This window comes from Pseudophryne corroboree, chromosome 7 (genome assembly GCF_028390025.1).
Source record: "Pseudophryne corroboree isolate aPseCor3 chromosome 7, aPseCor3.hap2, whole genome shotgun sequence".
Lineage (NCBI taxonomy): Eukaryota > Metazoa > Chordata > Amphibia > Anura > Myobatrachidae > Pseudophryne > Pseudophryne corroboree.
The window spans coordinates 410,571,012-410,584,480 of NC_086450.1; the positions used below are offsets into that span (position 1 = coordinate 410,571,012).

A 13,469-nucleotide genomic window follows, 5' to 3' on the forward strand; every position below is an offset into this window, starting at 1 on the left:
TTTTGTTAGGTTTTTTATTTTCAGGGAGACCTGCTGAGGGCTCTGCTTCTCGGCTACTGGACACTATTAGCTCCAGAGGGTTCGATCACTTGGTGCGCCTAGCTGCTTGTTCCCGGAGCCACGCCGTCACCCCCTCACAGAAGCCAGAAGAAAGAAGTCGGGTGAGTACGAGAAGATCAGAAGACTTCAGGACGGCAGAAGACTTCAGTAAGGGAAGGTACAGCACAGCGGTAACGCTGTGCTCCATGCTCCCACACGCATCACCAACGGTAGTTACAGGGTGCAGGGCGCTGGGGGGGCGCCCTGGGCAGCATGTTACTGAGGTCGGGGACCGGCAGAAGGCTTTCGGTGCCTCGGCACCGTTTCTTAAACCCCCGCCGGCATCTTTTTCATTTTCAAATTTGGCGGGCCAAAGCGCGCCGGGAAGGGGGCGGAGCTTCATCCCGCTGCTCACAGGCGCCATCTTCTCCTTCAACACGCGGCTGAAGGAGACGCTGCCGGGACCTCCACATTCCTCTCACAAGTAACGGGGATATATTCAGAAGGGGGGGGCCGCAGTGTGGTGCTTCTTATCATTATAAATTAAGCAGCGCTGGGTACATATATCTTTTGTCGGGATATATGGGCGCTGGGGTGTGAGCTGGCATACTCCCTCTGTGTCCTCTATCTGGGCTTCATTGTGGGCCTGTCACCTAGCTGGGACGTTCTGTGTGTCGGTACTACGTGTCGGCATGTCTGAGGCTGAATGTTATTCACCAGAGGAGGTTATTGGGGGAGCGGATGCGGGGCTAGATTTGGGACTGTCGATGCAGCCGACACCTGATTTACTCGCATTGCTCAGTACGATAAATTCGAATGTAGCTTCTTTATCAAAGAGGTTGGATAAGTCTGAGTCACAGACACAGGTGTGGAAAAAGTCCATGGAAGAGGCTGTGTCTCAGGTACAGACCCCATCTGGGTCGCAAAAGCGGCTATTTACTCAAGTGGTAGATACTGATACCGACACGGACTCTGATTCCGAGGTCGATTTCACTGAGGCTGCTTTACATCCACGATTAGTTAAGAATATTCAGTACATGATTGTGGCTATAAAAGATGTTTTACACATTTCTGATGAACCTGCGGTACAGGAAACAAGGATTTGGGAAAAAAAACCTGAGGTGAAGTTTCCCCCCTGTCATGAAATGAATACTCTTTGTGAAAAGGCTTGGGAGTCGCCGGATAAGAGGTGGCAGATTCCCAAGAGGATTTACATGGCATATCCGTTCCCCTCTGATGACAGGGAAAAATGGGAGGCGTCTCCAAATGTTGACAAAGCTCTATCTCGCTTGTCTAAGAAAGTGGCGCTTCCGTCTCCTGACACGGCAGCTCTCAAAGATCCGGCGGATCGCAAGCTGGAGACGTCTCTGAAGTCCATTTTCGCTAATTCGGGTGCATTGCTCAGACCTGCTGTGGCGTCTGTATGGGTGAGTAGTGCTATTGCTAAATGGGCTGAGAATTTAGCTAATGATATGGATACCCTTGATAAAGATAATGTTCTTTTGACTCTTGGTTATATCAAGGACGCTGCAGATTACCTGAAGGATGCGGCGAGGGATGTCTGTCTCTTGGGATCAAGAGCCAATGCCATGTCGATATCAGCCAGGAGGGCGTTGTGGATCCATCAATGGAATGCTGATGCCGACTCCAAGAGGGCTATGGAAGCGTTACCCTTCAAAGGTACTGTCTTGTTTGGGGATGGCTTGGCTGACCTGGTCTCGACCGCGACTGCTGGTAAGTCCTCTTTTCTTCCTTATGTTCCCACACAACAGAAAAAGGCACCACATCAGCAGATGGTCCTTTCGTCACAATAAATACAGGCGTGGAAAAGGTTCGTCCTTCCTCGCTTCAAAAGGTAGAGGAAGGGGAAGGAAACCACCTGCAGTGTCAGGTGCCCAGGACCAAAAGTCCTCCCCTGCTTCTACCAAGTCCACCGCATGACAAATACAAATATTCAGTCAGGTCTGGATTCAATCAGACCTGGATCCTTGGGTCCTAGAGATTGTGTCCCAGGGATACAAACTGGAGTTTCGGGAGATACCCCCTCACCGGTTCTTCATTTCGGCGTTACCAGTAGCTCTTCCGGACAGGGAGGTGGTGCTGGCAGCGATACAAAAATTGTGTCTACAGAGGGTCATTGTTCCCGTTCCCTCGTCCCAACGGGGGGAGGGGTTCTACTCGAGCCTCTTTGTTGTGCCGAAACCGGACGGTTCGGTCAGACCAATTCTAAATCTAAAATCCCTCAATCTATACTTGAAAGTTTTCAAGTTCAAGATGGAATCTCTTCGAGCGGTAATTGCCAGCCTGGAAGTGGGGGATTTTATGGCGTCAGTCGACATAAAGGATGCCTACTTACATGTCCCGATATGTCCTTCACATCAGGCCTTCCTCAGGTTTGCGAAACAGGATTCTCATTACCAATTTCAGACGTTGCCATTTGGGCTTTCCACGGTTCTGAGGATTTTCACCAAGGTCATGGCGGAAATGATGGTTCTCCTTCGCAAACAAGGGGTTACAATTATCCCGTACTTGGACGATCTCCTGATAAAGGCGAGGTCCAAGGAACGGTTGCTGAGAAGTGTAAATTTGTCACTGTCGGTTCTGCGACAGCACGGTTGGGTACTCAATTTGCCAAAATCTCAGTTGATTCCGACCACTCGGCTGCCTTTTCTGGACATGATTCTGGACACGGATTTACAGAAAGTATTTCTTCCTGAAGAAAAAGCTCTGGAACTGCAGACGATGGTCAGGGAACTTCTGAGGCCAACGAGTGTGTCGATCCATCACTGTACTCGGGTTCTGGGGGAAATGGTTGCGGCGTACGAAGCCATTCCATTTGGCAGGTTTCATGCCCGGGTGTTTCAGTGGGACTTGCTGAGCAAATGGTCCGGGTCTCACCTGCACATGCACCGGAAGATAAGTCTATCTCCCAGAGCCAGAATTTCTCTCCTGTAGTGGCTACAAAGTCCTCACCTCCTAGGGGGACGCCGGTTCGGTATCCAGGATTCGGTACTTCTGACAAACAGATGCAAGTCTTCGGGGCTGGGGCGCAGTCACCCAAGGAAGGAACTTCCAGGGGAAATGGTCGCTCCAGGAAGCTTGTCTCCACATAAATGTTCTCGAGTTAAGAGCCATTTACAACGGCCTGCTGCAAGCAAGAAGCCTTCTTCAGGGTCTACCTGTCCTGGTACAGTCAGACAACATCACAGCGGTGGCACATATAAACCATCAAGGCGGAACAAGGAGCAGAGCGGCAATGGCGGAGGCCACAAGAATCCTTCGCTGGGCGGAACAACACGTGAGCGCCCTGTCAGCAGTCTTCCTACCGGGAGTGGACAACTGGGAAGCAGATTTCCTCAGCAGACACTATCTCCATCCGGGAGAGTGGGCTCTTCACCAATTCCATTGATCGACATGATGGCGTCTCGTCTCAACAAGAAGCTCCCGAGGTATTGTTCCAGGTCAAGGGACCCCCAAGCCAGTGCTGTGGACGCCCTGGTGTCTCCGTGGGTGTTCCAGTCGGTGTATGTGTTCCCTCCACTTCCTCTCATTCCAAAGGTACTGGGGATCACTTGACGAGCAAGGGTTCAGGCGATTCTCGTCGTTCCAGATTGGCCAAGAAGGGCCTGGTACCCGGATCTTCAGGAATTACTGGTGGAAGATCCTTGGCCGCTTCCTCTAAGAGAGGACCTGTTGTTGCAGGGTCCATGCGTGTTTCCAGACTTACCGCGGCTGCGTTTGACGGCATGGAGGTTGAGCGCCAGATCTTAGCTCGTAAGGGTATCCCCAGGGAGGTCATTCCAACTCTCATTAAGGCTAGGAAGGAGGTTACGGCGAAACATTATCACCGTATTTGGAGAAAGTATGTTTCCTGGTGTGAGTCTAAAATGGCTCCTGTGGAAGATTTTCACTTGGGGGGGGGGGGCGCTTTCTCCACTTTTTACAGGCGGGAGTAGAAGCAGGCCTGAAATTAGGTTCCATCAAAGTGCAGATTTCGCCTTTGTCTATTTTCTTTCAAAAAGAATTAGCTGTCCTCCCAGAGGTTCAGACTTTTGTGAAAGTAGTAATGCATATCAATCCTCCGTTTGTGCCTCCTGTAGCTCCATGGGAGCTGGATGTGGTCTTACGGTTTCTCATGTCTTCCTGGTTTGAACCTTTGCGTAAGGTTGAATTGAAATTTCTCACTTGGAAGGTAGTTATGCTGTTGGCGCTGGCGTCTGCCAGGCGGGTGTCAGAGTTGGCGGCCTTATCTCATAAGAGCCCGTACTTGATTTTTCATTCGGATAGGGCGGAATTGAGGACTCGTCAACAATTTCTGCCGAAGGTGGTTTCTTCATTTCACATTAACCAACCTATTGTGGTCCCGGTGGCTACGGAGGCTGTGGCGATTCCAAAATCTCTGGATGTTGTAAGAGCGTTGAAGATCTAGGTCACTAGGACAGCTGTTGCCAGAAAAACTGAGGCGTTTTTTGTCTTGTATGCTTCCAACAAAATTGGTCATCCTGCTTCAAAACAGACTATTGCACGCTGGATTTGTAGTACGGTTCAGCAGACTCATTCTTCGGCCAGACTACCGGTGCCGAAGTCAGTAAAAGCCCATTCTACCAGAAAAGTGGGCTCATCTTGGGCGGCTGCCCGAGGCGTCTCGGCGTTACAGCTTTGCCGAGCAGCTACTTGGTCGGGTTCAAACACTTTTGCTAAGTTCTATAAGTTTGATACCCTGGCTGATGAGGACCTTGCGTTTGCTCAGTCGGTGCTGCAGAGTCGTCCGCACTCTCCCGCCCGTTCTGGAGCTTTGGTATAAACCCCATGGTCCTTTTGGAGTCCCCAGCATCCTCTAGGACGTAAGAGAAAATAGGATTTTGGTACTTACCGATAAATCCTTTTCTCTGACGTCCTAGTGGATGCTGGGGACTCCGTCAGGACCATGGGGAATAGCGGCTCCGCAGGAGACAGGGCACAAAAGTAAAAGCCCTAGGATCAGGTGGTGTGCACTGGCTCCTCCCCCCATGACCCTCCCCCAAGCCCCAGTTAGATTTTTGTGCCCGGCCGAGAAGGGTGCAATCTAGGTGGCTCTCCTAAAGAGCTGCTTAGAGAAAAAGTTTTGTTAGGTTTTTTATTTTCAGTGAGTCCTGCTGGCAACAGGCTCACTGCATCGAGGGACTTAGGGGAGAGAAGTGAACTCACCTGCGTGCAGGATGGATTGGCTTCTTAGGCTACTGGACACCATTAGCTCCAGAGGGAGTCGGAACACAGGTCTCACCCTGGGGTTCGTCCTGGAGCCGCGCCGCCGACCCCCTTGCAGATGCCGAAAAGTGAAGAGGTCCAGAAACCGGCGGCAGAAGACTTTTCAGTCTTCATAAGGTAGCGCACAGCACTGCAGCTGTGCGCCATTGTTGTCAGCACACTTCATAGCAGCGGTCACTGAGGGTGCAGGGCGCTGGGGGGGGCGCCCTGGGCAGCAATGATAGTACCTTATTCTGGCTAAAAATACATCACATATAGCCCCTGGGGGCTATATGGATGTATTTAACCCCTGCCAGGTCTCAGAAAAACGGGAGAAGAAGCCCGCCGAAAAGGGGGCGGGGCCTATTCTCCTCAGCACACAGCGCCATTTTCCCTCACAGAAATGCTGGTGGGAAGGCTCCCAGGCTCTCCCCTGCACTGCACTACAGAAACAGGGTTAAAACAGAGAGGGGGGGCACTTATTTGGCGATATGACTATATATATTAAAATGCTATAAGGGGAAAAACACTTATATAAAGGTTGTCCCTGTATAATTATAGCGTTTTTGGTGTGTGCTGGCAAACTCTCCCTCTGTCTCCCCAAAGGGCTAGTGGGGTCCTGTCCTCTATCAGAGCATTCCCTGTGTGTCTGCTGTGTGTCGGTACGTGTGTGTCGACATGTATGAGGACGATGTTGGTGAGGAGGCGGAGCAATTGCCTGTAATGGTGATGTCACTCTCTAGGGAGTCGACACCGGAATGGATGGCTTATTTAAGGAATTACGTGATAATGTCAACACGCTGCAAGGTCGGTTGACGACATGAGACTGCCGGCAAACCAATTAGTACCTGTCCAGGCGTCTCAAACACCGTCAGGGGCGTTAAAACGTCCTTTTACCTCAGTCGGTCGACACAGACACGGACACTGACTCCAGTGTCGACGGTGAAGAAACAAACGTATTTTCCGTTAGGGCCACACGTTACTTGTTAAGGGCAATGAAGGAGGTGTTACATATTTCTGATACTACAAGTACCACAAAAAAGGGTATTATGTGGAGTGTGAAAAAACTACCTGTAGTTTTTCCTGAATCAGATAAATTAAATGAAGTGTGTGATGATGCGTGGGTTTCCCCCGATAGAAAATTATTGGCGGTATACCCTTTCCCGCCAGAAGTTAGGGCGCGTTGGGAAACACCCCTTAGGGTGCATAAGGCGCTCACACGCTTATCAAAACAAGTGGCGGTACCGTCTCCAGATAGGGCCGCCCTCAAGGAGCCAGCTGATAGGAGGCTGGAAAATATCCTAAAAAGTATATACACACATACTGGTGTTATACTGCGACCAGCGATCGCCTCAGCCTGGATGTGCAGCGCTGGGGTGGCTTGGTCGGATTCCCTGACTGAAAATATTGATACCCTTGACAGGGACAGTATTTTATTGACTATAGAGCATTTAAAGGATGCATTTCTATATATGCGAGATGCACAGAGGGATATTTGCACTCTGGCATCAAGAGTAAGTGCGATGTCCATATCTGCCAGAAGTTGTTTATGGACACGACAGTGGTCAGGTGATGCAGATTCCAAACGGCACATGGAAGTATTGCCGTATAAAGGAGAAAAAGACAACGTCTTTTCAGCCTCAGTCCTTTCGTCCCCATAAGGGCAAGCGGGCAAAAGGCCAGTCATATCTGCCATGGGATAGAGGAAAGGGAAGAAGACTGCAGCAGGCAGCCCATTCCCAGAAACAGAAGCCCTCCACCGCTTCTGCCAAGTCCTCAGCATGACGCTGGGGCCGTACAAGCGGACTCAGGTGCGGTGGGGGGGGTCGTCTCAAGAGTTTCAGCACGCAGTGGGCTCACTCGCAAGTGGACCCCTGGATCCTACAAGTAGTATCCCAGGGGTACAGATTGGAAATTCGAGACGTCTCCCCCTCGCAGGTTCCTGAAGTCTGCTTTACCAACGTCTCCCTCCGACAGGGAGGCAGTAGTGGAAACAATTCACAAGCTGTATTCCCAGCAGGTGATAATCAAAGTACCCCTCCTACAACAAGGAAAGGGGTATTATTCCACACTATATTGTGGTACTGAAGCCAGACGGCTCGGTGAGACCTATTCTAAATCTGAAATAGTTGAACACTTACATACAAAGGTTCAAATCAAGATGGAGTCACTCAGAGCAGTGATAGCGAACCAGGAAGAAGGGGACTATATGGTGTCCCGGGACATCAGGGATGCTTACCTCCATGTCCCGATTTGCCCTTCTCACCAAGGGTACCTCAGGTTCGTGGTACAGAACTGGCACTATCAGTTTCAGACGCTGCCGGTTGGATTGTCCACGGCACCCCGGGTCCTTACCAAGGTAATGGCCGAAATGATGATTCTTCTTCAAAGAAAATGGACGATCTCCTGATAGGGGCAAGGTCCAGAGAACAGTTGGAGGTCGGAGTAGCACTATCTCAAGTAGTTCTACGACAGCACGGGTGGATTCTAAATATTCCAAAACCGCAGCTGTTTCCGACGACACGTCTGCTGTTCCTAGGGATGATTCTGGACACAGTCCAGAAAAAGGTGTTTCTCCCGGAGAAGAAAGCCAGGGAGTTATCCGAGCTAGTCAGGAACCTCCTAAAACCAGGAAAAGTGTCAGTGCATCATTGCACAAGGGTCCTGGGAAAAATGGTGGCTTCTTACGAAGCGATTCCATTCGGTAGATTTCACGCAAGAACTTTTCAGTGGGATCTGCTGGAAAAATGGTCCGGATCGCATCTTCAGATGCATCAGCGGATAACCCTGTCTCCAAGGACAAGGGTGTTTCTTCTGCGGTGGCTGCAGAGTGCTCATCTACTAAAGGGCCGCAGACTCGGCATTCAGGACTGGGTCCTGGTGACCACGGATGCCAGCCTGAGAGGCTGGGGAGCAGTCACACAGGGAAAAAAATTCCAGGGAGTGTGATCAAGTCTGGAGACTTCTCTCCACATAAATATACTGGAGCTAAGGGCAATTTACAATGTTCTAAGCTTAGCAAGACCTCTGCTTCAAGGTCAGCCGGTATTGATCCAGTGGGACAACATCACGGCAGTCGCCCACGTAAACAGACAGGGCGGCACAAGAAGCAGGAGGGCAATGGCAGAAACTGCAAGGATTCTTCGCTGGGCGAAAAATCATGTGATAGCACTGTCAGCAGTGTTCATTCCGGGAGTGGACAACTGGGAAGCAGACTTCCTCAGCAGGCACGACCTCCACCCGGGAGAGTGGGGACTTCATCGGGAAGTATTCCACATGATTGTGAACCGTTGGGAAAGACCAAAGGTGGACATGATGGCGTCCCGCCTGAACAAAAAACTGGACAGGTATTGCGCCAGGTCAAGAGACCCTCAAGCAATATCTGTGGACGTTCTGGTAACACCGTGGGTGTACCAGTCGGTGTATGTGTTCCCTCCTCTGCTTCTCATAACCAAGGTACTGAGAATTATAAGACGTAGAGGAGTAAGAACTATACTCGTGGCTCCGGATTGGCCAAGAAGGACGTGGCACCCGGAACTTCAAGAAATGCTCACAGAGGACTCATGGCCTCTGCCGCTAAGAAGGGACTTGCTTCAGCAAGTACCAGGTCTGTTCCAAGACTTACCGCGGATGCGTTTGACGGCATGGCGGTGGAACGCCAGATCCTAAGGGAAAAAGGCATTCCGGAAGAGGTCATTCCTACCCTGGTCAAAGCCAGGAAGGAGGTGACCGCAAAACATTATCACCACATGTGGCGAAAATATGTTGCGTGGTGTGAGGCCAGGAAGGCCCCACGAAGAAATTTCAACTCGGTCGATTCCTGCATTTCCTGCAAACAGGAGTGTCTATGGGCCTCAAATTGGGGTCCATTAAGGTTCAAATTTCGGCCCTGTAAATTTTCTTCCAGAAAGAATTGGCTTCAGTTCCTGAAGTCCAGAAGTTTGTCAAGGGAGTATTGCATATACAACCCCCCTTTTGTGCCTCCAGTGGCACTGTGGGATCTCAACGTAGTTCTGGGATTCCTCAAATCACATTTTAAACCGCTCAAATCTGTGGATTTGAAATATCTCACATGAAAAGTGACCATGCTGTTGGCCCTGGCCTCGGCCAGGCGAGTGTCAGAATTGGCGGCTTTGTCTCACAAAAGCCATATCTGATTGTCCATTCGGACAGGGCAGAACTGCGGACTCGTCCCCAGTTTCTTCCTAAGGTGGTGTCAGCGTTTCACCTGAACCAGCTTATTGTGGTACCTGCGGCTACTAGGGACTTGGAGGACTCCAAGTTGCTAGATGTTGTCAGGGCCCTGAAAATATAGGTTTCCAGGACGGCTGGAGTCAGGAAAACTGACTCGCTGTTATCCTGTATGCACCCAACAAACTGGGTGCTCTTGCTTCTAAGCAGACGATTGCTCGTTGGATTTGTAGCACATTTCAACTTGCACATTCTGTGGCAGGCCTGCCACAGCCTAAATCTGTCAAGGCCCATTCCACAAGGAAGGTGGGCTCATCCTGGGCGGCTGCCCGAGGGGTCTCGGCATTACAACTCTGCCGAGCAGCTACGTGGTCGGGGGAGAACACGTTTGTAAAATTCTACAAATTTGATACCCTGGCTAAAGAGGACCTGGAGTTCTCTCATTCGGTGCTGCAGAGTCATCCGCACTCTCCCGCCCGTTTGGGAGCTTTGGTATAATCCCCATGGTCCTGACGGAGTCCCCAGCATCCACTAGGACGTCAGAGAAAATAAGATTTTACTTACCGATAAATCTATTTCTCGTAGTCCGTAGTGGATGCTGGGCGCCCATCCCAAGTGCGGATTGTCTGCAATACTTGTACATAGTTATTGTTACAAAAATCGGGTTATTATTGTTGTGAGCCATCTTTTCAGAGGCTCCGCTGTTATCATGCTGTTAACTGGGTTCAGATCACAGGTTATACGGTGTGATTGGTGTGGCTGGTATGAGTCTTACCCGGGATTCAAAATCCTTCCTTATTGTGTACGCTCGTCCGGGCACAGTATCCTGACTGGGGCTTGGGGGAGGGTCATGGGGGGAGGAGCCAGTGCACACCACCTGATCCTAGGGCTTTTACTTTTGTGCCCTGTCTCCTGCGGAGCCGCTATTCCCCATGGTCCTGACGGAGTCCCCAGCATCCACTACGGACTACGAGAAATAGATTTATCGGTAAGTAAAATCTTATTTTCTCCTAGTCCGTAGAGGATGCTGGGCGCCCATCCCAGTGCGAACTGTTACTTGCAGTGTTTTCTTGCTAGTTAAATTAGTTTATACACGGGTTATGTATTCTTGTTTCAGCTTGTTGCTGTTGTTAATTCATACTGTTATCTGGTTTAATGTTACTCTCGTTGTACGGTATGTTTGTGGTGTGGGCTGGTATGTTGGTAGCCCTTAGTTTAAACAAAAATCTTTCCTCGAAATGTCAGTCTCTCCTGGGCACAGTTCCTATAACTGAGGTCTGGAGGAGGGGCATAGAGGGAGGAGCCAGTTCACACCCAGATTAAGTCTTTTCAGTGTGCCAAAACTCCTGCGGATCCCGTCTATACCCCATGGTCCTTTTGGAGTCCCCAGCATCCTCTACGGACTAGGAGAAAAGGATTTATCGGTAAGTACCAAAATCCTATTTTCTAGTAACAATGATGACACAGGTCTCAAAATAGTTTTTTTATTGTACCGCTACAAATACCATACTCTTTCAAACAAGAAAATTCCCTTAACCGTTCATTCACTGGTTGAGTGTGTAGGAAAAAAACGTGAAAAGATAATTTTTAATCAGAATTGAATTGCCCTGTAATGAGACAAAATATGGAGTAGTTGGAAATGCAAGTGGAAGCACTGTTCTGTGACCCAAATACACTGTCCGTTCCAGGAGATTAAAGGGGAGATTTAGTAAAGCTTGGAAAGAGATAACGTACTCGATGATCAGCTCCTAACTGCCATGTTACAAGCTGGGGGACAGATGTATTAACCTGGAGAAATGATAAAGAAGTGATAAAGCAGTGATAAGTGCAAGGTGATAACTCACCAGCCAATCGCACCAGCCAATCATTACGAATTTGAAAAATTACAGTTAGGAGCTGCCTGCATTATCACCTTGCGCCAGACTTGCCTACTCTCCCGGAATGGCCGGGAGGCTCCCGAAAATCGGGTGACCCTCCCGGCCCCCCGGAAGAGCAGGCAAATCTCCCGATTACAGGGGTCCCCCCCTGCCCAGCCGCCCACTTAGCGAGTGAGAGCAGCCAAAAAGTTGGTAAGTATGCCTTGCGCTTATCACTGCTTTATCACCTCTTTATCCCTTCTTAATACATCTGCCCCTGTGTTTGAAAAATGTCAGGTGCCGATTGGTTGGCGCTTTGTCTCTCTCTAAATTATCTCTCATCAAGCTTTGATACATCTCCCCCTTTCTACAGCGCTGCTATACAGTATTCTTGTTATAGATCTGCAAGGAATTGTTTATTTAGCATTTTGGCTAAATGCGTTTTGCCCAATAACTGCAGCTTGAGATTCACAGTCCGAATGTGATAATACAGAACATTGCTTTCTGCTCTTTTGGAGAAGTGCAGGCATCAGCTACTAAAATACTTATTTTATATCGATCTGCAAAAAGTGGCATACCATGGTCATAGTTGGTAAAATGTGATGCCTTACATGCCATTGTTATTGGACTTTCAATACCATCCTTCTGAACCCTTTCTTCTACATATAGAACGAGATTTGTGTAGAGAACACAGGGAAGTGGTACTGTGCAGTATAGGGACTTATTGCTGCACTGTTCCTGGAAATGAAGCGGCCTAGCTGCTGTATGTAGGGCACGGAATCACTGTATGCCCATCTAACCCACAGATCTATGCATTTCTCTTACATCTTGTGACACTATAAGCTGCACTATAACACCGTATGCTGTCTTGTGTCACGGTTATGTGAAGACAGTCCTATATTTAAGTTTGCTGTCTCTAGAGTGCTCCATACACTCTGCTTCATGCTCAACATCCCATTATAACCTTCATTATAGAAAGTTCTGCAGAGCGTCACATCTAACAACCACTAGATCTGCAGAGCATTGTTCTTACAACTGTTTTATTCCTGGTACGTGGCAGCTCAGGAGTGCACACTTTGCATAGCTTTGCACTATGGCATGCGTGTTGCAATAGTCTGCGTCATTAGGCTCTCCCTTTCCCCCATCCTAGGTATTCCACTTGTACTGATAGTTAAACCTGTAGGACACTTAAAAGCAACAAGTACTGTGTGCTCAAAGAGGAGCGCGCCTATGGGATTTGTACTTAATAAGGGCTGAATGGTGATTTACAAAAAGCAATTACACAATGTGGTGTAAGAGCCTCCCTGTGTGGAGTGCACATAGGAAACTTCTGCTTCAGGTGGATTTTCTGGTCCCTAGGTCAGATGGTGAAGTGAGTAGCTCTCTGCATAGAGCAGTGCTTTAGGGTCAGAGCTCTGGTAAGGACGCAGTGATTCTTTACCTTGGGGAGGTTGTTAAGGATGTACTATGTATCTGATGAGTGAAGTTGGACTATTATTGCTTTTGCGATGATGTAAGAAACTGGAATGGAAATTGAGTTAGGATCAGACAAATTGTGACTGCTGACATTGGTCTTCTCTTACACAGCTGCTCCGAGGCCTCCCGAAGCCCAGATTAACTCACCATGGCCGTGTTCCGACAGCTGGGGCTCCTACTCTGGAAGAATTACATTCTACAGGTGAGATGAGATGAGAGCGAGTGATGGGAACTGAGGGTGACTGTAGACATTATTGGGGCATTACTGATTACTAGTGAGAAGTGTGGTGCGCTTGTCATAGATATGGCTGCACGCGGGTAGTGTTACAACTATAGCTGTGCCTCTTCCTTCCACAGAAACGCCAGGTGGTGGTGACGGTGATTGAGTTGGCACTCCCGCTCCTGTTCTCCGCTATTCTCATTGCCTTAAGACAAAGGGTTGAGTCGGTGACGTACCCCAATGCTACAATATACAATGATATGGATTTTCCCACCATGCCCTGGTTCTTTTACTCCAAGCGCACATGGGAGCTAGCGTATGTTCCATCTCACAGTGACTCTGTTCGGGATATTGTAAAGACGGTGGAGAAGAATTTGGGCATCGATATCCGTGGTAAGGCCGCTGTGCTGCAAGTTCTTGGATCCCATCTCTTTACTGGTACTCTCCAATCCCATTGGATC

The 13,469-nt window shown here is 49.3% G+C and overlaps 1 protein-coding gene across 2 annotated transcripts in view; it reads left to right on the forward strand.

Moving 5' to 3' along the window:
- Window positions 1-13,469, forward strand: part of ABCA3 (ATP binding cassette subfamily A member 3) — a 90,476-nt gene that overhangs the window by 28,278 nt on the left and 48,729 nt on the right. For both annotated transcript variants that reach the window (XM_063934691.1, XM_063934690.1), the window contains exons 2-3: window positions 12,900-12,990; window positions 13,146-13,401. In XM_063934691.1, the coding sequence (XP_063790761.1) occupies window positions 12,937-12,990; window positions 13,146-13,401 (310 nt within the window). In that variant the 5' untranslated portion in view covers window positions 12,900-12,936. The remainder of the gene's footprint in view (window positions 1-12,899; window positions 12,991-13,145; window positions 13,402-13,469) is intronic.